At 43.0% G+C, this 20417-nt stretch overlaps 1 protein-coding gene across 1 annotated transcript; it reads right to left on the reverse strand.

Annotated features, from left to right (window-relative positions):
• Positions 1-690: 690 nt before the first annotated feature.
• LOC135990566 (protein mono-ADP-ribosyltransferase PARP14-like) lies at positions 691-19588 on the reverse strand. The gene is made up of 19 exons (XM_065638348.1): positions 19360-19588; positions 19147-19253; positions 19033-19066; positions 18059-18130; positions 16981-17178; positions 15683-15970; positions 13575-13811; positions 10663-12899; positions 9235-9468; positions 8745-8966; positions 7653-7743; positions 6533-6682; positions 5964-6026; positions 4759-4926; positions 3671-3877; positions 2978-3571; positions 2345-2490; positions 1622-1796; positions 691-1399 (listed from the first exon to the last, which is right to left on the reverse strand). Exons 1-19 carry the CDS (start codon positions 19550-19552, stop codon positions 1110-1112), a joined length of 5706 nt encoding a protein of 1901 aa, XP_065494420.1. The 5' UTR covers positions 19553-19588; the 3' UTR covers positions 691-1109.
• Between the last annotated feature and the right edge of the window lie 829 nt (positions 19589-20417).

Below are 20417 nucleotides of genomic sequence, written 5' to 3' on the forward strand. Positions count from 1 at the left end.
TGCCCTAGAAAACATGTGCCCCGGCAATGTTTACCCTGCAATGATTATTGCTCACATAGCCACGCTGACCCACAGTAAAACTTTAAAGTGATAGCAACCTAACTAATTATGTAAAGCAAGTATTGGAATATTTTCTCTTAATCATCCAATCAAATAAGTCAAGCCCAGTACATTCAGAGGAGCCAAGGGTTTTCAGGATTTGGAAGTGCTGCATCACTCTGCTTTTTCACTGGAAAAAATTGTGATGGCTGCAAGAGGCATATTTTTTAACACTGTCAACCTGCTGCAAAGAAGATGATGTTGCTCTCCTTCCCCCTTCCAACCTGGAACTCTGAACTTTGGCTTGTTAATGATCACCTCATTGAAATAACCTATTTATTTAAGCCTTAGGACCCCCACCCTCCCACTTCCTCTGTCCTTTTCTTTGCTATTAATTTCTCCTTAAGATCACAGGGAGGTTGCTGCAGGTGGTATACGACAGAGATACCTTCTCAAAATTTACTTTCCTCTCTCTCAAGCTACATATAAGAAACTCAGGCAACTTCTATAAGCTTCTGTAGAACCTCTTATTAACCTGCCAGGAAGAGCTATTGTATTAACAAACAAATCCCTATCTGAGATGTCAAGTTCACTGGCTTTAAAACCAACACTACATGTTTGCAGAGGTTTAAATAAACACAAGCCATTAACTACAAGTAGTTCATTTATTGGAGAAAAAAAAAAATAAATCATACAATGCAGACTGTCAGAGTGTAAGAAGCCATCAGAAAGGCAACAATGAGCAGTTGGAGGCTGAAGGAAGATCCCTTCCACTCCCCCACCAGTGCTCCCCACTTACAAGTGCAACTAGGATGATCATAAGGCTACAGGGAAAGACTAAACATTCTATAAAGGCTTGATATGTAATCAAACACTGGTTTTCAGTAGAATATTTAGCTCAGGAGTTAAATATGCTCAGCTACTCTAAGTGTAAACGAGCAGTGCTATCAAAAATTACGAGAGGTTAAGGTGTAAACAAACTTTAAGAAATCAATTGGGCATTTTGGTATAAGTGTTTCTGCCCTACAGACAGGCTAAAAGACATGCAATCTCAGCTGCAATCAAAATGCTTATCTCATGAAAGTGATAAGGTATTCTGGGTAAGCTTGAATGTCATTAAATATAATAAACATGGATGGCTGGTTCACATTATCAGTTGAACTATCAAACCGATCTGTAGGGTCACTGGCATTTTTTGCTGCTGGAACAATTGATCCTTTTGTCCCCAGACCATATTCTCCCACCAGGACTCGAGCCAAGTACATGTGCTTCTTCCCATCCACATCTGGTCTAGAGTAGGTGTCTTGGGCAGAATAGTTGGCATTAACAGCAAAGTACGTTCCATTTCCAAAGTTTGCAGCTGTAGTCAGAAAAAACAGATGTTTGTGAATGTTTCAGTAGCAGCACTCACTCATCTGCCATCTTCAGAGCCTGTGAATTTCTTGACAATTTTGCTTATTTGCAATAGGGAGATTTAATGAAACAAATATTTTTGCATACAAGGCAGGACTATAGAGATGGCAAGGCAAATTAGTCCTAGCCCTAATCAGGAAAACAAGAGTTGTTTTGAAATTCACATTACCATGCATTCCAGCATAGCTCCGGTTAAATCCGTAGTTGTTAATCAAGTCTAATGACTCCTTATTTGTTCCGTGAAACAGAAGCCTCTCATTATTTCCGTTGCCATTTTTGTTATCCATTTCACTCTTTTTTATTTGGTAGGCCTTCCAAAAGAATGGGTTCTGTATCCTTTCAATCTGCAAAGTTTGAAAGTAAGACATTTCATTTTCTTTAGATTGCTGTCATGAAAAACATTAGTGTTATCAACAATTCAATCTACTTCCAAGATTCTCCTCCTAGCTCCAATGCACATATATACCAGATTATGAAACAAATTAGCCAAATCACTCCAAACTTTGGCATGACAGACAGCAGAACCCAACCCAAAACATGACAAAGACTCCATGGGAAACAATATGGGGCAGTTATCGCAGGTTTCTGGGGCATAGTGGACCTGCCTACCTGCAAAGCACACATGGCTTAAGTGAGAAAATGCTGTGCTCTACTATGGCAAAAGTGATTCCAAGGAAGAACACTCTCTCTGGGTGCTGAAGAAGCGATTGCTTAAGACTCACTCCAAATATGTTAAATGCAAATTAAACTGATGCAAATTAAAATTAGTGACAGCCATAAAGACTTGCCCAACTTCAGAAATCCCAGTGGAATCTATCTTTCCATTGTTATTAGTAATCTTCATCACTTGTTATCGAAGTATTTATGCTCAGGAATGATGACATGTTTTCACCTTTTCAATTCTGAAGGACAGACAGGTCTTCAGAAACTTTTCCTGCACATCTCTATACTCCCTTGTTTCTGGTTTTAGTTTCACTATTTTGAGTCGCTGGTTTTGCATATCGTCCCATGTTGCAGGGAGCACTGTTGACTCTTGATCTGCAGAAGAAAAATAAATCATATTTGCCCAGATCCTCTGCTTAAAATGAATATGCCCTGCTACAGACCCTTCTAAAAGCCCATACAACTAGCTTACCACTAGTGCCTACTGGTCTTTGTCAGCCAAGAGTGTTCCATGGGTCTTTTACCTGAGGATTCAGGCGCTGTAGTTTCTAGTTTGCCACTGCACTGACAACTGATGTGCCTGAATTGATAGTTACTAGAAAAATCTGTTCTTCACAGCTGAAGAGGGAACCTTTGCAACATCTTTTACCTCAGAACGCATTACCTACGTTTCCAAAATTTTAAAACAACAGCCAGATTCTTTCGTTTCCATTTCCCAATTCAGTTCCTTTCTACATTCTCCATAAATGGACCCACACAAAGCTCCTAAAAATATTTTGCATATTCTTGCAATTTCTTACCAAGCTGGATTCAACCTGGTTTTAACATGGAAACATCAGTCTGTCTAGGTGCTTTTACTTACCTTCAGATTTATCAATACGCGTAACAGGTATACGTTTTCCTTGGCCATCCACAGCGTATCTACCTTCTATATTCACTCTGTATTTTTTCTTATCAATGGTCACTAAAACATCTTTCTGCTCTGCTACGGAAGCATTTTCCAACTGCATATTTGTGAGACTGTCGAAGGGCACATAGGAATCCTTTTTCAAATATTTCCACTCAATTAAGTTTTGTAGAAGTTCCGCCCTGATCTCGTCCTGTTTAGCAGCTTTTACCCTGTGGATCATTTTTTGAATAGTTGAATAAGCAATCCAGACATCTTTCTCAACACCTGAAATTCGAATAGAGTTACCATCCAAACAAAGACATATTTTGAATGTCTTTTGTAGGTAACGCAGTTCCTCATTCTCTGCTTCACCAAAATTAAAGATAGATTCATCTTGGATTTCTGTGTTAAACTGTTCCTTTAAAATTGCAGTTTTCAACCAGTTTTCAGCTTCTTCCACTTTCTTTTTGTTTTCACCACAAATCTGCACAACAGCCACGTCGATTTTGTTTTCCAAAACTGCTTTGGGTTTTTCCTTTGGGGAACGTTTCTCAGGGCTCCAGAATGCTACATTGAAATACACAAATGTTGTCATTATCATTAACAGTTATCAGCTGGTGCTAAACAGATTGATCTATAACCTGTATTTAAGTGACATCTACTTACACGTTAACTTGGAAAGAATCATGCTGGCTGCTGTTCTAACAGGCCTTTCTCTTTTCTGCATGCTTGCATGGAACACACTCAGCAGATGTGGCTGAAAGATGACAACTTTAATAGTTTTCACAGATGGAGAAGAGTTACTTCTTGCAAAGTCTGTTACTGCATCTATCATGTCTTCAGCTACTGCTGCTGGATCACAGCCTGCCTCGCCTGGAACAAGTTATAAACATTTTGCCTTTAAAAAGGGTTAAGAATTGTTACAAATGGTTAAAACATCTTTAGAAGAACAGTTATGAACATACCCACAATCACTTGGATCACAAACAAGTCAGAAATAAATAAAAACCTTTCCTAACTGCCAGCCTGGAGTTATCAGGAGGTTTGAGACCAGCTTTCCAGCAAGGAAAATAATCAAATGGAAGTTTACTTTTGTTGACATGGCGACTGATCAGGTTATGATGTGGATGATACACCTTGGCTACCCAACAGGCCACAGGCCTGACGCTCAGTGGCCCAGTGACCAACTCTTTGCTCAAAAAGCAAGTCAAGTTGTATTCACGCAGGAGGTCCCTGCATGCACGGGGCCCAGCTCCAGGTTCTCTGACTCCAGAGACTTCTACTGGTCTAACTGGAGATAACAAGAGAAGAAAAAGGGACAATCTGGCCTTTCCGACACCTTCACCTTCCATCCGTATCAACCCTACTTGTGTGGCTGCGGGCCAGAGCTGCATCATCTACTGACTTCAGCAATGGAAAAGTAGCTCCCTGGGTCTTCTCCCATGAGCTGCTCACACGTATCAGGCTGCTGTGACAAACATTTATGGTTCTTCAGGAAGAACAGATGTACCTTCAAACCCCAGTTAGCAAGGAAGTGTCAGCTCTAGAGCATTCATACTCTCCACATACTAGCTGATGCAAGGAGTGAAGCTTTCTAGGTCTTCATAAGGTTCTAACAACAGTTTTAAAGTCTGCAGTTTCTGAATATATTTTCACCAAAGAATAACTCCTCCAGATAAATCAAACTCATCACTTGAACTCCGAGATCAGCAGAACCACATGCACTGAACCCATTTCAAAAGGGAGACGCAGACCTGTTCCAATTGCTGGGAAGGCGACAGAGCTGTACTGCTGTAATTCACACTCCTGAAGCACTTGGGAGACTTGTGACTTGATATCCTCTTGGGCAACAAAATGAATTATCTTTTTGCATGGCAGGTTTCCAGCTTGGGTGGTGATATAGAGCTGGTTGGATTGCAAGGCTGAAACATGAAGTAGGAGAATGTAATCAATCAACAGTTATCCACAAGATAGATGCGTATTAATTCTCATTAGGAGATAAGAAATGGTAACAAATATGCCTCAGGATAAGCTTCAAGTCTCCTTCCACAAACTGTGCAACCCCCTCTCTCTATTTTGACTTTCAAGACACAAGGATTCTATTTACGTTTGTAAAATATTTGCCTCATTTAGCAAATAAATTTTGTGGCCCTTTAGTTGTCAAGTTTGCTCTGCAGACTTGAAGAACTTCATGTAGACTAGTACCACACCCTGTTCTCATGCATGCATAAGCACGCTATCTCCCCTCAGGGCATCTAGTCTGAATTACCCTCTTGGCCTGCCCAGAGGTTTACCTCTAATCACTTCCACATAATTATTTTCCTTTGGTTGGTCTTCCAAGCTGACCTCCACACCCTGCTTCCCTTATTTTGTGGGGTTTTAAATCACATGCTTGTCCATCCCTACTCCCCTTTCATTGTATTTGCTGTTCACTAGCTGAATCTGGTCTACAAAAAAAAGCCTCTCCTGAGGCAGGAACCCAACATCACTGGTTTTCCCTCTTGTTCACACAGTGGATGTGGCAGCAAGTTGCTAGTTAAGTCAACAGCAAACACATCTTTTTCTCACTCGGGAATGACAAAAGGAACTGCAGGTAGACAGTTGCTTCCAGTGAGGTATGGCTTCTCTATTAACATTTCTGCCAAGATCATCCCTTGCTTATGGCTCTGTTCGAGGTAGATGTGATTAGTTTTTATCATGGAAAGCTTTATTAGAATAAGAGTATGCAATAACGAATAGATTTAGTTCTTTACATATGCTTAGAAGCCCTCTCTTCTTGAAGATTTTCCTTTTCCTTCCCTCATTAGATGTTTTACAAATATCACATTCACTGATTAAAAACAAGCTGATGTAACACAGCGCATAATACGGATGGATGTACAATATGCACTGAGAAAGTATTGCAACAGATTCCTTGCCATGCACACTTTCAGAAAGGATGTCAAATGTCATACCATACCTAGTCGAGCACATTCATCTTCAACTGCTTTTCCAGCGCCATTCAGAATTGCTCTAGAGACACCTTAAATAAGAAGAGGTATATGAATCCACTGTTACTGTTAATGCTGTTAAAGTCTCTTCTGAGGCAGAACTGTGTATCACGTAATATCTAAGATATCTCAATCCTGATAACAGTAAAGGTTATAATTGAAAAGCACTGTTGCCTAAATTTTAGGCTTATGCTTTTCAATTCAAAGTGATGTCTAAAGTACCTAACAACTTTCACTGAGGTCAAAACCTCACTGAGGTTTGTCTTCTCCTTTGGTCTAAGAGATGTTCTATAAAAAAAAAAAAAAATTATTAGTTTCCCTTTCTGCAAGTCTTAAAAAATGCCATCCTGTAGCACAGATTAACAAGAAAAAGAAAGTTTCAAATACTGCCTAATTGAACCTTCGTATCCTAAGAAGCAAAACAAACTACACTGTGAAATGAAAGTGTTTGAAACATTAGAAGAAATGCTTCCTGCTCTTCTCACCCAGCCTTTCCGACCACACATACTGTTTTCACACGTAATACCAAATAAAATACCTGATTTGAGGCTAAAGGTTTGGTTTGTTATGTTTACAATGACATCTCCATCTTCCTTGGTAATATCACCTTCCACCACTTGGAACACGACAGAGCCAATCTTCATTTCGCGTCCATCCTGTGCTGGGCTTGAAGAGGCACCAGATGAAGCTGCAGGAAAGAAATAACAGACACTGAGCAAAAGGGAGGAATGAGGTGAAAGATAAGGGACTTGTTCGTGGGTACAACACCTACGGAGACCCCAGTTTGGCTCCAGACTCAGCCAGTGCCTGCCACGTCAATTGAAAATCATTCCTTCTCACAGCAGTCTCCGATTAACCATCACCTATTCCCATTATCGCTATTTGTGCTGAGACGGCAGGAAAAAACCCCTTGTTTTGCTGCACACCTGGTATACAGACACTACTTTGCCGTGTTTTATTATACTACACAAGCCTTTGCAAAACTCCAAGGTAAAAGAGCTGCAAACTTTCCAAGTCTCACTCCCTTGGCTCCTCTGTCTCGCAGAGTTTTCAGGCAGGTTCTCTACTGTGTGACAGGAACTTTGTACCTACACTTTATTTGTAAAAAACTTGATTAAGTTTTCAACGTGTAACTCATTTTCTACACTCTGCATTTCCATTAGGCTGGATAACACCAAACATATTTCAGTTTGGTTTTGCTCTTCATCTGAACATGTAAAAGATTTAAGGTGGCCCCTTTGGAATAGCCTTAAGACATATAACCAGGATCTCACCTGCCTTCCCAGGATACAGGAAGACACCGACCTGTTCACAATCTAATAGAGTACTGTAGCGATAAAAGAAAAAGCCCTACTGTGCCCTCGGCACATGATAGCTTCTGCTGTCCTGATTTGTAGGGTCACTATCCAGATAAAGAATCACAGGTACATTTATTTTTTTCTTAGCATCTCCAACACTGTTTCAGACATTACAGACACTCAGCCTAAAAATACCATGTGCTGCCTTTACAGCAGCCCCTTTGACAGTTACTTGGACTTCAGGAATGACATGCTCACCAAGCAAATATCTAAACATCCATAATAAATGCGTTGCCTGGAATATTTAAAATAATTTAAAAGAAATCCACTAGGCACACAGCTGCTGTGGAACGAGCTTACCTGTGCCTTTGCTAGCCTTATTGGGAGTAGCCTTCTGCACTTTCGCATCTACAGCACTTCCACATCTGTTCTCAAGCTCACATGAAAATTCCTAGAGAAGGCAATCACAATCAATCCCTGTAGAAATTTTTAGATTACATAGTAGAAATAAAGGTTTGAAAAGCCAAGTAAAAAAAAAACAACACACCATCTAGAAAGAGCTTAACATGAATTACTTCATACCATCTGCCTTAATGCTGATGGCAAGTTCTGACACATGGTTGTTGTCGGACAGCAAGGTTATTCAGTGTGAGCAACAGGCAGGATTGATAAATAAGTGAAAACTCAAGCTACCATTCCAAGGGATACCGTAACATCATCCTTACACTGAGGGGCCAGTGTACACTCCAACTCAAGTCTTGCAGCTAATGCCACCCTTGTCTACACACAATAGCTCAGTCTTTGGCGCAGGAGCCTTCAAGTTTCACCTTTCAAAATGTATGGGCTACTGTGCAGTATAGCAGAAGTCAACAGATGCAGCAACACTTATTTGGACTTAATGCACAGCATGACTGCTCTCTTTCGAGAGATTAATGTGTGAAATGAATAACTTGAGCATGGATATAGAAAATTTGTGTTAACATAACACTGAAGAGAGGGGGATGCAGAATATTGATACACTTTCTACTGGAGAAGAAGTTTACCAGCACAGCAATGCTAGCGTAATTTTTCTTCCTAAAAGGGCATCAGCATTCCATTGAAGTAGTCCTTTTTCCAAGAGTGAAGACATCTATGCAGAATTGCAGCAATTTTATCTGTAGGCAAGTTTTATGTACTGAAGAATTACGTGAGATCATGAGATAAATAGTAATTACACTGTTGGCTGTATTATTGCCAGGGAACAGAAAGGGCTGTACAAGACAGGCAGGTGACCATGAGGGGCAGAACGAAAAGGAAAACTTTCAGTACGGACAAGAAACACTGTCAGCAAACTTCTTCAGTACAAGAACAAGAACCCTGTGGATTCTTTGGGGATGATCAGATAGCCAAGTATCATGAGATCGACCAAATTACGACAGCTTGTAATAGAGACAGAAAAACATGGTAACTCACCTGAATATTAGCTGTGTCTTTTGGGTGCAACAGAAAGTGAACTTCCTCAAGAGAATTTACTCCATTTTTACTGCTGAATTCAAATACTTTGTCAAACAATAATTTAGCAACGGCAAACCTTGGGAATCCTAAATTCCCTGTCCCAATCGCTGGGAAAGTAACTGACTTTAAAGACAGTTCCTCAGCAATCTCCAGGCATTTTGTGATGACATTGCCCAAGACCTGTAAAGCACAATTATTTTTTTCAATTACTGAAAGTATTTTTTTTCCAGTATGTGCAATGTAGCACTTTCCCTTCTAGCTGTCTCTTGGTATTAAAATACAATAATTGCATACATCACAAGGAATTAGTCAGTGAGGGATCAGACACACAGTTTAAAAAGATCAGGCCAAACTTATGACACCGTTGCCCATTTTGAAGGAAAAGTGGCATTAAACCCACTATAAAGCCCAGTCAAATTAGAATTCAGGCAAATAAAACCCCTTATACCTTTAGAGACGTCTGTTTCTGGGACCATGCAGGTACAACAGCATGAAGCACAACACTGCAACCAAGATTGTAACCTTTCGTTTTAAACACAGATCCTTCCTCAGCTGTTTTTCCCAGGCTTTCTTCTTTTAAGCCCAGCTGAAGCATTGGCCCTGCCTTGCTCAGCAGAGCTTTAGAGAGTGGTCCTTTGTCAAGCTGGAGATCTTTGGCAACACTGATGACAACAATGTCTGTCTGAAACACACGCAAGCAAAAACTCATGTAAGTATCAAGTTTAAATTTTGCACTGATTAATCAAATGCAGTCTGCTGATTTACAAAGTAAAGATTTGGGACAGCAATCTGAGAGGGAACAAAGTTTTGGAATAAATCGGAAAAGTTATGCTCAGTTCTAGTACTGTGAGCCTGCTCATAGCAACACAAAAGCTGAATTAACAGTGAAATTCATTTCAAGCCAATAGTAGAAAGATAAAATTCTGCATTCCTAGTCTAATCATGCTACCTCCATTTGAAAAATGTTTATGAAGTTTGTTCTCCAAGAGAAGTGCGCAGACCAAAAAATCTGCGTTCACTGAGGTAAGCAGGACCTTGCCATACATGACTGGTCTAGAGAAAAAGGAGGAGGTGGAAACTAACAAGACTGGAGGAAAGCCATGGAGAAAGAAACCCAGTAATTCAGAAGCGAGAGAAATACAAAGAGCTATGAACATTGTGTCGAGCAGTACGTCCAGCTCTTAAAGAGGGACCTCTATACACATTTTAATGTATATTCTGCCTTGGCCAACGGGAGGAGCCCCACACACAAGCTGTGGGAGGCATCCTCTCCTGAATGGATTTGCCAGTCACTGTGGAAAGGAGTTGCTTCCAGCATCGGTGACCCCAGTAAAGCAGCTGTCAGCCGTTCAATACAGGGGATCTGGACGCAGCTCAGCCACTCTCCTATGGTGGGGTACTCAGGCTAACCAGCACCAAACATCTTTTGCTTTTGTGCTAGTACCACTCTCTTGTAATCAGGATTTCTGGGAAGGTGAACGCTGCTTGCACGTGGTTTCTGCCCAACAAGGTAGGGCCAGGGGGGGTTTGAGCCCAGAACCATTCCTGCTGATCCCAGTTGCTTCTGCTAACCCGTAGCACACTGTGTTCCACGGGGACCTGCGTGCCTCTGTGTTACCGGATGACAAGATGCGGTGTGGCACAGCCACCTGCATCTATCGGGTACGGCAGCCACCTCACAGCAATTGTTATGATCAGCAGTGACAGCCAGTTTTGGTAACATACCAAACACGTAACTTTGCTAATTAGACATAATAGTCTGAAGTGGGTAGTTTTTTGTGTTTAAAAAACCAAAAACGAACAAACACCCCTTTTCCCCCCAAAATCCCCAACACCACGCTTGATATTTTACAAGCAGATCATTTTAAACACTTACTGTAGCATCTTCAATGCTTCCTTGTTTCAGCACGATGTCCAGGCCTTCCTCCGTTGTTAGCAATGGGAAGCTCTTACTGCTCTGAGAAGTTTTGCTTTTCTTATGCTGACGAACTGCAGTGGTCTGACCCAGCGGCCTGTAGGAAGATGAATCACCTGAAAACACTTCTTCCAGTGCCTTGCTGAAAGCCTGAATGTTATTCTGTGTAATATCCACAAGATGAATCTCCTTCAAGCTGCTGTCCCCCATGGATTCTTCCAGGGTCTCCTTGATGGAGGATACAATGGAACGCGTACACAGATCCAGCGGGAAGCCAAAAATCCCGCCACTTATAGCAGGCAGAGCTATGGAACGATGATTAAACGTGTCGGCTAGCTGTAGGCTCTTCTTCACTGTCTTTCTTAACAAGAACACGCACTTTTCTGCTTCCTCCTTCCTCCACCTGGGCCCAACAGCGTGAATGACGTTCTTGCAGGGCAGCTTCCCAGCGCCCGTGATCACGGCGCACCCGGGCTGCAAACTCCCGTTCCTCCTCGCCAGCTCGTCACACTCCCGCTGCAGCTCCGGACCAGCCGCTTTCAGCAGAGACTCGGCAAGGCCACCAATGTGTTTTAGGTCTTCATTAGATGCGTTCACCACAACATCAACAGGATGAGTGCACATGTCAGCTTTATAAACCGCTATTACAACTCCATCCATGGTCACCTGCCTACAGGGCTTGTCTACGTTACTGTGGTCTTGCTGTTCTTCTTCTTCATCCTCCAGCCTCATCAGACACTTAAATTCTCCTTTCACGCTGGCGGCAAAAAAGCGTTCTCGCTCTTTGAAATACGACTTGGCTCCCGGCTCTTTAATTACCACACGCTTATAATGCAGGTCAGACAGAATTTGCTCAACTAGGGTGACTCCCTTCAGCACTTCTCTTCTCGGCCCACTCAAGGATATAACTCTGTTTTTCTTCTGGGTGATAAAGTCAACTTTCACGCATTTATTCTGTAAATCACCCCAAACATCGGCCTTCACTTTCTCAAAAAACAGGATGACGGCCACAGGCTTTCCTCCTACAACCTTTTGTATTTGCGTGTTTTCATCTATAAAGTTTGAAAGGTCCACAAAGACTTTTGCTACTGCTTCAGAAAAACCAGCGATGATGACCTGACTCCCTGCCTGCGTGACTCTTACAGCTTCAGAGCAGTTTTGCTTGGTGAGCATCATCCATTCCTCCTTCTGGAGGACTGACTCATCCTCCAAGCTAATGCTTTTGTGGTCCAGTTCCTTCTTTATTTCTTCTTCTGCTTTTTGGAGATCTTCAGGAGCATTCCCTTTCAAGAAGATGGCTTCTGCATCAAGCTCATAAAAGGCATTAATTTGTTTTGACATAAACAAGCTCTGTGACAGGGTTTCATTATCAATATGCTCTAAAAACTGGAAAATATAAGGATGAATATTAACTGTTTTCTTTGCCATTTTGCGTATATTATCTAGTATTTCCCCTTTTACTTTATAAACTTCCTCACGCACTCCACAGAGGTTAATGATCTTCTGCAGAGGATCATAAGATATCTGCAGGGCTGGAAACTCTGTGTAAAATTTTTCAAGACTAGTACTCTGCAAAATTGCATATTCCCCTGGACCCATTACCATCATTTCTTCAGCTCTTTGCTTTTCTCTTTCAATTTCTATGGTGGCCTTTTCTACCAGAAACTTCAGTTCTTGTTCGACATTCTTCACAACATCTTTTTCACCCACTAGAACAAGTAAATCCTTGGAAACACATGGGATTATCAGAACGTCACTGTGGGTAAAGCTGCTTCTAACGGCTTCCCACACCTCTGCGCTTACTTTACATTTAATTGCTTTGTACTTCGATACACTGTGTGAAAATGCTGTGGAAACATCTTCATTCCACGTCTTGAACAATCGAGATACCAATCTCTTCTGCTCAGGCAAAGCAGCTGAAGGATGCAAAGTAACTTCTGGTTCTGCACAGTGGGGGTCAGGCCATGTTAGCTCACAATTGCATTTTGCCATTTCACAACTTATTGCCTCAATTAGCTTATTATTTTTCTGCAAGTAACACCAGATATACTGATCCAGAGGCACTGTAATTGGATCTGGCTGCTTTATTTGTGGCCCTTCCTTTCCATATAGAGCTGTTCCCAGCGAGACGTAGTAAGGATAGACAGAGATGGGCGTTTTGTTGAGCGAATGCTGCTTTGCCAATATATTGGTTACATCTAAAACAAACAAAAAAAAAGACCCAAACAATTAATGCTAGCCCTTAAAACCAAGTATCTTTTGGTTGTTGTTTTTTTGTTTTAACTTTGTTTTCTATTTTCTATATAATAATGTTTATTATGTCTAAGAGTAGTTTTACATTAATTTTCTCCCCTTCCCAGATAGAAATACGTCCAAATTATTGAAGAATTACTGGTTTTAAATGCCAAAAAACTAAGAGAGAGATAGTTAAGAACAAACACTGTCCACCTCCAGGAGGAGGCACGCACAGCACTGTCTCTGTCCCCTCTTGTGTTTCATGCTGTACTTGAAGTGCCCAACTCAGTAGTTGTCTGGGCTGTTACTCAGCAGTTTCAAATCACAGCTCCTCCATTCCCCCCAAAAAGAGCATCTATTTTCTTCAACTTTTCTTCTCTCTTGAACTCATGCTGTGACCTGAACTGTGTAAGGAACAAGGCCTGGGTAAAAAAACTGCATAAAAAGGAAAAAATTCTGTGCCTCGCGCTCAGCTGGTCCAAAAGTTAAGCTTGCACCCCAGCTAGCAGAGACCTGCTGACAAAGCACCAGATCTGCTGTTTTAGGGGGGCAAAGCAGTCATTTGTCTAGAAAATCCACATTTTGATCTTTAAGTGAAAGGATCTCAGAGAAATAAAGGCTTCATATTTCTGCATTACCTTCATGGTCACCGAACGTAACGATGGCTGCATCTTCATCAGGCAGCTGCTGAACATCCACCACTTGTGCACCTCCATTCTTCTTGTTTTCAAAGTACACAGTTATATAGTCACTGGGTGTGTTAGGTGGTATGTTTTCAGCCCTAACGCTTCTTGTTAGCTCAAGGCACCTTGCAGTAATATTTTGTTGCTTTGCTCTGTGGTTTTGATTAAACTTTTTAGCAAATTCCCCTATAGCTAGAAAGAGAAAACGAAACAAAAAACACCACGCAAGGTCAAACTAGTAGATAGCTTTTCTACTGTGATGTTAGCAGATTGTTGCTGTGTGCCTTGACCAAAGCACTGAATTACAAAGCATCTTTCAGTCCAGAGGTGCCCACAAAGCTACTTCTTTCCACATATTCGGTATCCATCACCCAGAACGTACCACATGGTTGACCACAGTTGTTGGCTACAACTACCGTAGCCAGAATTTGTCACTAGTTTTCCTACTGAGTAGCACTGTATCCTTTTAATCCCAAAAGAAAATAAGATCAGGTTCATTTTTGGGCTATGGCTTTATACACAACTAGTTAGACGTAAGTCAACAGTTCAAACTTGGATTCTTTCAGTTTTATGATTAACACATTCTATTTTTGGCTATTTCCCCTCCTATAATCATCACAGTAAAAGATAGTCTAGTGACTTTTACATCTGTCAGGCAAACACACATTTAAGTTTTTAAGAGATCTACTTATTTCCTAAAGGCTACACCAAAAATTTGGGACTGGACCATGATATGAGAGGTAAATAATTTCTGACTTCTAAAGCAGAAATACACCATACCTTCTCAGAGACTAAAAACTTCTTTGGTTTAGTTATACCACAGACTAATCCCTTCACAACTTCAAGATTTTGAACAACTTCATTCTTATATATTACCAGGATTACAACTATTCCCACGAAGTTGATTCCAAGTGGCATTTAGCATGTTTTCACCATGTTTGGCCTTCTAAAGAGATTTATGATTTTTCCACAGAGAAGACAGATTTCTCTCTTCTTTCCTGTCTGATCTCCTCATCCAGAATCAAACACACGTAAAACCACCTTGCCCCTAAAAGGACTCAAGCTCAGCAACACTCAAAGAATCCTGGAAACAGTTCACTGCTGTCAGTTTAATTGAGTTCTCCTGGTAACACTGGGCTGTTATGTCTACGAGATCAGCTACGCACTGGCTTACACTGCTTCTGAACCTGGTCTTATCACACCACTTACTGTTGCCCGTGTCCTGGGATGGAATTTTTTTAATAATATCAACAGGAACTCCCTCCAGCCTCTCACTGGTGAGAAGTGAGACATGTCTCTATCACCTGGAAGATGCCTTTGTCATCTGTCACTAATAAGACAGAAGTGTATGGTATCAAACACACCAAAAAAAAAAAAAAAAAAAATCACAGCGGACAGGCAGTAGCTTGACGAGTAGTTGGTACCACAGCATCAGGCAAAGTGTATGGTGGCAATTCCACACTCCACATAACTGAGAGCTGCCACTCCGCAGAAGGACAGCGGGTCTTGCCTCAGCATCCCAGGGTCCATCCAGCCCAGCATCCCATCTCCAACAACAGCCACAGCAGGTATCTAGAGAACAGCTGTGAGAAGATGCTGCTTCCCTCATCCTCTCCCAGCCTCCAATCTATTACAGTAGATTTCCCAAACCTGATGTGGTCTACTTAATAACCTTAAAAAGCTGTGTTTCACACACTTGTTCAATTTTCCCCTCAAATCCACACAAAATTACTACACACGCAGCACCTTTTGGCAGGGAGAGCCTTTATCATCAATCTGTTCTTAGCCCAACTACACCCTTCTGTTGCTTGTATAACTACAATTTATTTTTAGCCCTACCCATTCTGTGAACTGTCTCAATCAGAGCTCCTCCTCTTATGACTTATATTTTATCTGTAAGGTATAAAGGCCAGTGTATGTCATTAACTTTAATACAGTAAATCCTCATTTGAAATGACACAATATCAGATCAAACCTATGACAGAAAATAATCATCTCCTGTTTATACTCCATCACACGCAGAAGTAGCTAATAAAAGATTTGTAATTCTGACTCCTTCTTACCAGTATCTCCAGTAAAAGTAACTACAGCGGCACGTATTTCAGGTATCATTTCCACACTGAAGTCACCATCCTCCTCAGACAAGCCACTGATGTTCTCTACCAGCATAACTAACATGCAATCTTTTACTGTCTCCTGCACGTTTTCAAGTGCAACTGAATTGGAAGGCGGGGATTCTTCAGAGTCCTTCGCTTGGCACGGCTCCTCCAGAGTCTCCACTTGCCAGGGCTTCACAAACAGATCAATTTTCTTCACTGAGTGATGCCTCCTCTGCAAAACTTCTTGGGCATCTAGTTCCACAGGAAAAGAAACAAAGATGTAATCCTCCCTTCCCCTCCTGCCACAGCAAACCAACATGTTAAATTACACTCTACTTCAAACACTGCCCAGCCATATTTCTTGTATCACTGAAGAAAAAGAAACAAGGCAAAGCTACATCCAAAGTTAGGGTCAGGATAAAAGCTGCTTTATGATCTACATGTTCCCAGTCTGCACAAAGGGGAAAAAAAAAATAAAATTTAAAAAAAAAATTACTTTTTGAGGTAAGTGCTATCTCCTTTCTACTGCCCTCAAGTGCAAGAAACTGTTCTCCAGATTAGTAACATACAATAAATAGCAAATAAAGACAGGGTCTTCTATCCTGCTTATCTTGTGTATTTAACAAATATTTAACTATATTTAACTATTTTTCTTGTGTAAACAGTTTCCACTTTTTGCATACATCCTTCACACACTAAGAGAGCCAACAGCACTTCAGCGTAGAGGAAAACAGCAGAAAACTACAAGTAAATTGAGGCTATTTTAAAATAATTTTCTCCAGAGAGATGAGCATTCACATGTCTTATGAATACCTAATATATACTACCTCTTTTTCCTCCCACTCTCCAAAATCCTGGCAATTGAAATGAATACGGAAGAAAATACAAGAAAATAATATTTACCTGTGATCTGCAGGTAATACTGTACTATGCTTTATCCAGTCTCCTGAACTAGAATTAAAGGTTACTTATTCTGCAGTGCTCCTGACATCATTTCTCCTGCATTTTTTTCTGTGAGCCTTAATCAAGCATTTGGGACAGGTCTAAAGAACCACTTCTTTCCCTGTGGGTTATTATAAACACTGTCAGAAACCAACACCTGCACTGGACACACAGGCACGTTTTCTCCTTTTATATCCTGTCACTCTTCGGGAATATTATACTGTTTTTGCTGGAGCAATGTCCACAAAGAGATGCAGCACCAAAGGCTTATTTTTAAAAGAGAGCTTTAGTAATACAACACCCAAAACATACAATCATACCTTCCTCATCCTGAAAGGTGATGATCATTTCCCGATCCTTTTTTATGTAGGACTCGATGGTCCCCCCACCAGACTTCTTTTTATTTTCAAAGTACATCTCCACAATCTCATCTTCTATCTCCTCCCCAGAGGCAGTGGTTACTACTATGACAGATTTCCTAGGCATTGCTCTTTCTGCCTCCAATTTCTCACATGATTCTGAAATGAAAGATCACACCCTAATGCCTTAGACAAAAGTTAAGAAAAAGACGAGCCAAACAAGCTTATTATCTTCCAAGCTTTCGCACCGCTTTTTGATCAGATCACAGGTAAGATCAGGGAAAAGAACAGGCAAATAAACAGTAATTCAGGTTTGTTGTTTTTTTGTTTGCTTTGGGTTTTGTTGTTTGTTTAGTTTGGGTTTTTTGTTTGGGTTTTTTTCTGTGTTTTGTTTTGTTTTCCACAACAGCCTTTAAATCCCAAACAATCTGATCATATCACTGGTGTGAGTTGTCTTATCAATAGTTGAGGAGAAAAGGCTTCCATTCATTATCAGGCAAGGTCAGCAGAAGCAATGGCTATGAAAGCTTCTTCACAAATCCATGCTAAGGGGAACCATCACTCATCTGTCTATGCACTGTCTCCATTTATAGTTCCAGCCACTGATTTTGGTCATTAAGTGGTGACACTGCGGGTCACCGTGGGCCTACACACACTGGCTGCCACAGGGCTCAGGTGCAGCTGGGCTACCCAGTTTCTGCTGTTCCACCACAGGTCACCCCGGCGGGGCTGGCGGCAGCCGGGAGGTCTGGGTTGGGACAGCCTTACCCAGCACAACCTTCAGCATCCACCGCGTACTCTCCCTAAGGAACTGACCTGAGGCAGCCAGTGACGTGGGGACTCTCCTAAAGGGACCCATACAAAGACAAAACCCACATACTTATATATACTTAGTTCAGCCTGAGAACATGATTTCTGGACAACATTAGACAAATACCACAAGCCACCCCGATGACCAGGGCACTATTGCAGCATAAAGTTAATGAAAACCAATGAAGCAAGAATATGCTGGTCTCTGTTTGGTCAGTGGCTCATTTACCTGTCTTCTGCTGACTGCACACACAAGTCTCTGTATTCTGGCAGGTGAGAAGAGACACCTGGGGATCATTAACTAGAGACAAATGACAACACTTTATCAGTTACTGGGTACTTCAAGAAGAAAAAGGTCACACTCTGCAGATCCAGGAGCTAACACAGCTTGAAGTTAGTTTCATTTGACACTGCCGGAATCACAGACTTCCATATGTTCCTTCTTTTAAACCATATGTTGAATGTGGTTACAGAAACACTGTCTAAGCTCAAGAAGCCTCAGGCATAACACTGAAAAGCAAACTAGCACATAGTCATGTGTGAAGCACTGCGAGCGGGTCCCCCCATACACAGCAGCACAAAAAACTGCTGTTGAACCGGAGATCTGTCAGGGACATCGCTCCTCTGGAGGGAAGCGCCTTTGGAAGCCAGGCGTCTCTGTAAAAACGTCTGTCGTGGCGTGTTCTGATTCTGCACGACATCTCTACCTGCTAGTTTAAAACAAGGAACGCGGCTGAATTAGACAACAGAAAACAATCGTAATGTCTGCCAAGATGCTTTTCTAGTCTGTGCCCTCAGTCTTCACCTGTGTCCCACCCTTATTTGCACAAGTGAGTAACTTGCGTGTAGACATAAGCATGCGATGTACAATCAGCAACCTCCTGCCCGCGGGGAGAGCACACGCAACGTCAGCTGGAACCACAACAAAAACTGTATAGATAGTTCGTTCAGCTTTTACGCACACCTTCGAGTTTACTTAAGGGCTGTGCTTTACGAATCAAACTAATTTTACGGTTTAAAAAAATGAAGGCGAGTGCTGGAGGGAGGGAAGAAGGAAGCACAGCTCAAGGTCAGACCGCACAAGCCCCGGACGAGCGAAGTCGCCGGTTCCACCCACCCCGCGCTGCTCCCGTCCGGCCGCCGCGGCCCCGCCGGGCTGAGCGGCGCGTTCCCGGCCGGCACGGCGCCCCACGCAGCCCCTACCTGGCACCTCGGCCCCGCCGGCCCGGCCCGGCTCCTGGAAGCGGAACGAGAGCAGAGCGGTTACCGGCGGCCCCGCTCGCCCACCCCGGCCTCCCCGCCCGGCCCCCGCCTCACCTGAGCGGCGTGTCCGTTCGCGGGCAGCTCGGTGACGAGCAGCGCCAGCCGCCCTCTTTGGCCCCACTCGAGCTCATGGACCCGCCGGTCGAGCACCCGCTGCCTCACTGCAGACACGACAGGCACCGGTGAGGGGGGGGAGGCGGCCACCCCCGCCTCCCCAAAACGCGGGCACGGGTCATTAGCGCCCCGTCCCCCGCCCCGGCCGCTCACCCTCGGGCCGGGCGAAGCAGACCAGAAGGTCCCCGGTGGCGGTCCCGGCCCGCAGCTCGCACTCGCCGCCGCCCGAGCGCTTCTGGCTCTGGAAATAGCAGAGCAGCTTCTTCCTCAGGGCGGGGGGCGGCTCGGCGGCGCCCCAGTCTCCGCGCACCAGCAGCGGGAAGCCGCCCGGCCCCTGCCCCGCCATGGCCGCCTCTACGGCTCCCCCGACGCCGCCGCTTTCGGTTTCAGTTCCTCAGCGAGGAAACCAGCGGCGCCGGCTCCGCCCTGCGCCGGGCGGCCCCGCCGGGGCTCAGCCGAGGCCCCGGTGCCCGTCGCGCCGCCTCAGGGCGCGGAAAACACCGCGGGTTCCGCGGGTTCCGCAGCCCGCCCCGCTCGGGACATCGCGAACTGCGCTTCCCCAGGGGCGGACGAGAAGCCGATTTTACAAATACGACTGTTTTAAATGCCTGAGCTTATAATGATCAGGCACCGGATAATACGGACTTCGCTCTCGCTGCGTTATGCGTTCAAATCGAGTCGTGACACAAAGTAAAATCACCCGTTGCCATCGTTCTCCATGGGCAATACCTGTACGGCTGTGCAGGATTGCAACGTTAAGAGTTTTTTTCCCCAGGCCAACGTTGTCAGCTAGCTGGGACATGGCCAACTGAGTGCTCAGGTTGCAGAAGGTTAAAGTTTTCAGCTGCTTCTTGCTGTGTATTTTATTAATGTGCCCAAATAGGAGACACTGAAATAATAGGTAAATGAAAATTTTACCCCTAACTTCACTGAAAGTTGAGGAAATGGATAATAACCAAATGTCACTACATATAAGCACGAGTGGATGTCAGATAAATACAAGTGTCATCAGACACTGCTGAGCAGACCCATGGAGACGCCTTTTTTTCCTCAGGAGGCAATTCATTTTTTGTTGCCTAATACACTGTTCCCTTGAACAGTTACCCAGGTGCATGGTTTCCTCCTTTGCTGTAACCCAGGCAAAACACCTGACTTTGATTGCAAATCGGGTAGATTTGTTCCTAAACTGACCGTTTGAGATTACGAAGTAA

This window comes from Caloenas nicobarica, chromosome 6, assembly GCF_036013445.1.
Source record: "Caloenas nicobarica isolate bCalNic1 chromosome 6, bCalNic1.hap1, whole genome shotgun sequence".
NCBI classification, from domain to species: domain Eukaryota; kingdom Metazoa; phylum Chordata; class Aves; order Columbiformes; family Columbidae; genus Caloenas; species Caloenas nicobarica.

What these genes read in the sequence shown, in the direction of transcription:
- LOC135990566 (XM_065638348.1), bottom strand. Translation starts at nt 19,552, where the DNA reads ATGGCGGGGCAGGGGCCGGGCGGCTTCCCGCTGCTGGTGCGCGGAGAC. An exon ending in TACTTTTACTGGAGATACTG is followed by an intron (nt 13,812 to 15,682) that starts GTAAGAAGGAGT and finishes TTCTCTTTCTAG; the next exon opens with CTATAGGGGAATTTGCTAAA. An exon ending in TAAGGCTAGCAAAGGCACAG is followed by an intron (nt 6,683 to 7,652) that starts GTAAGCTCGTTC and finishes TCTTTCCTGCAG; the next exon opens with CTTCATCTGGTGCCTCTTCA.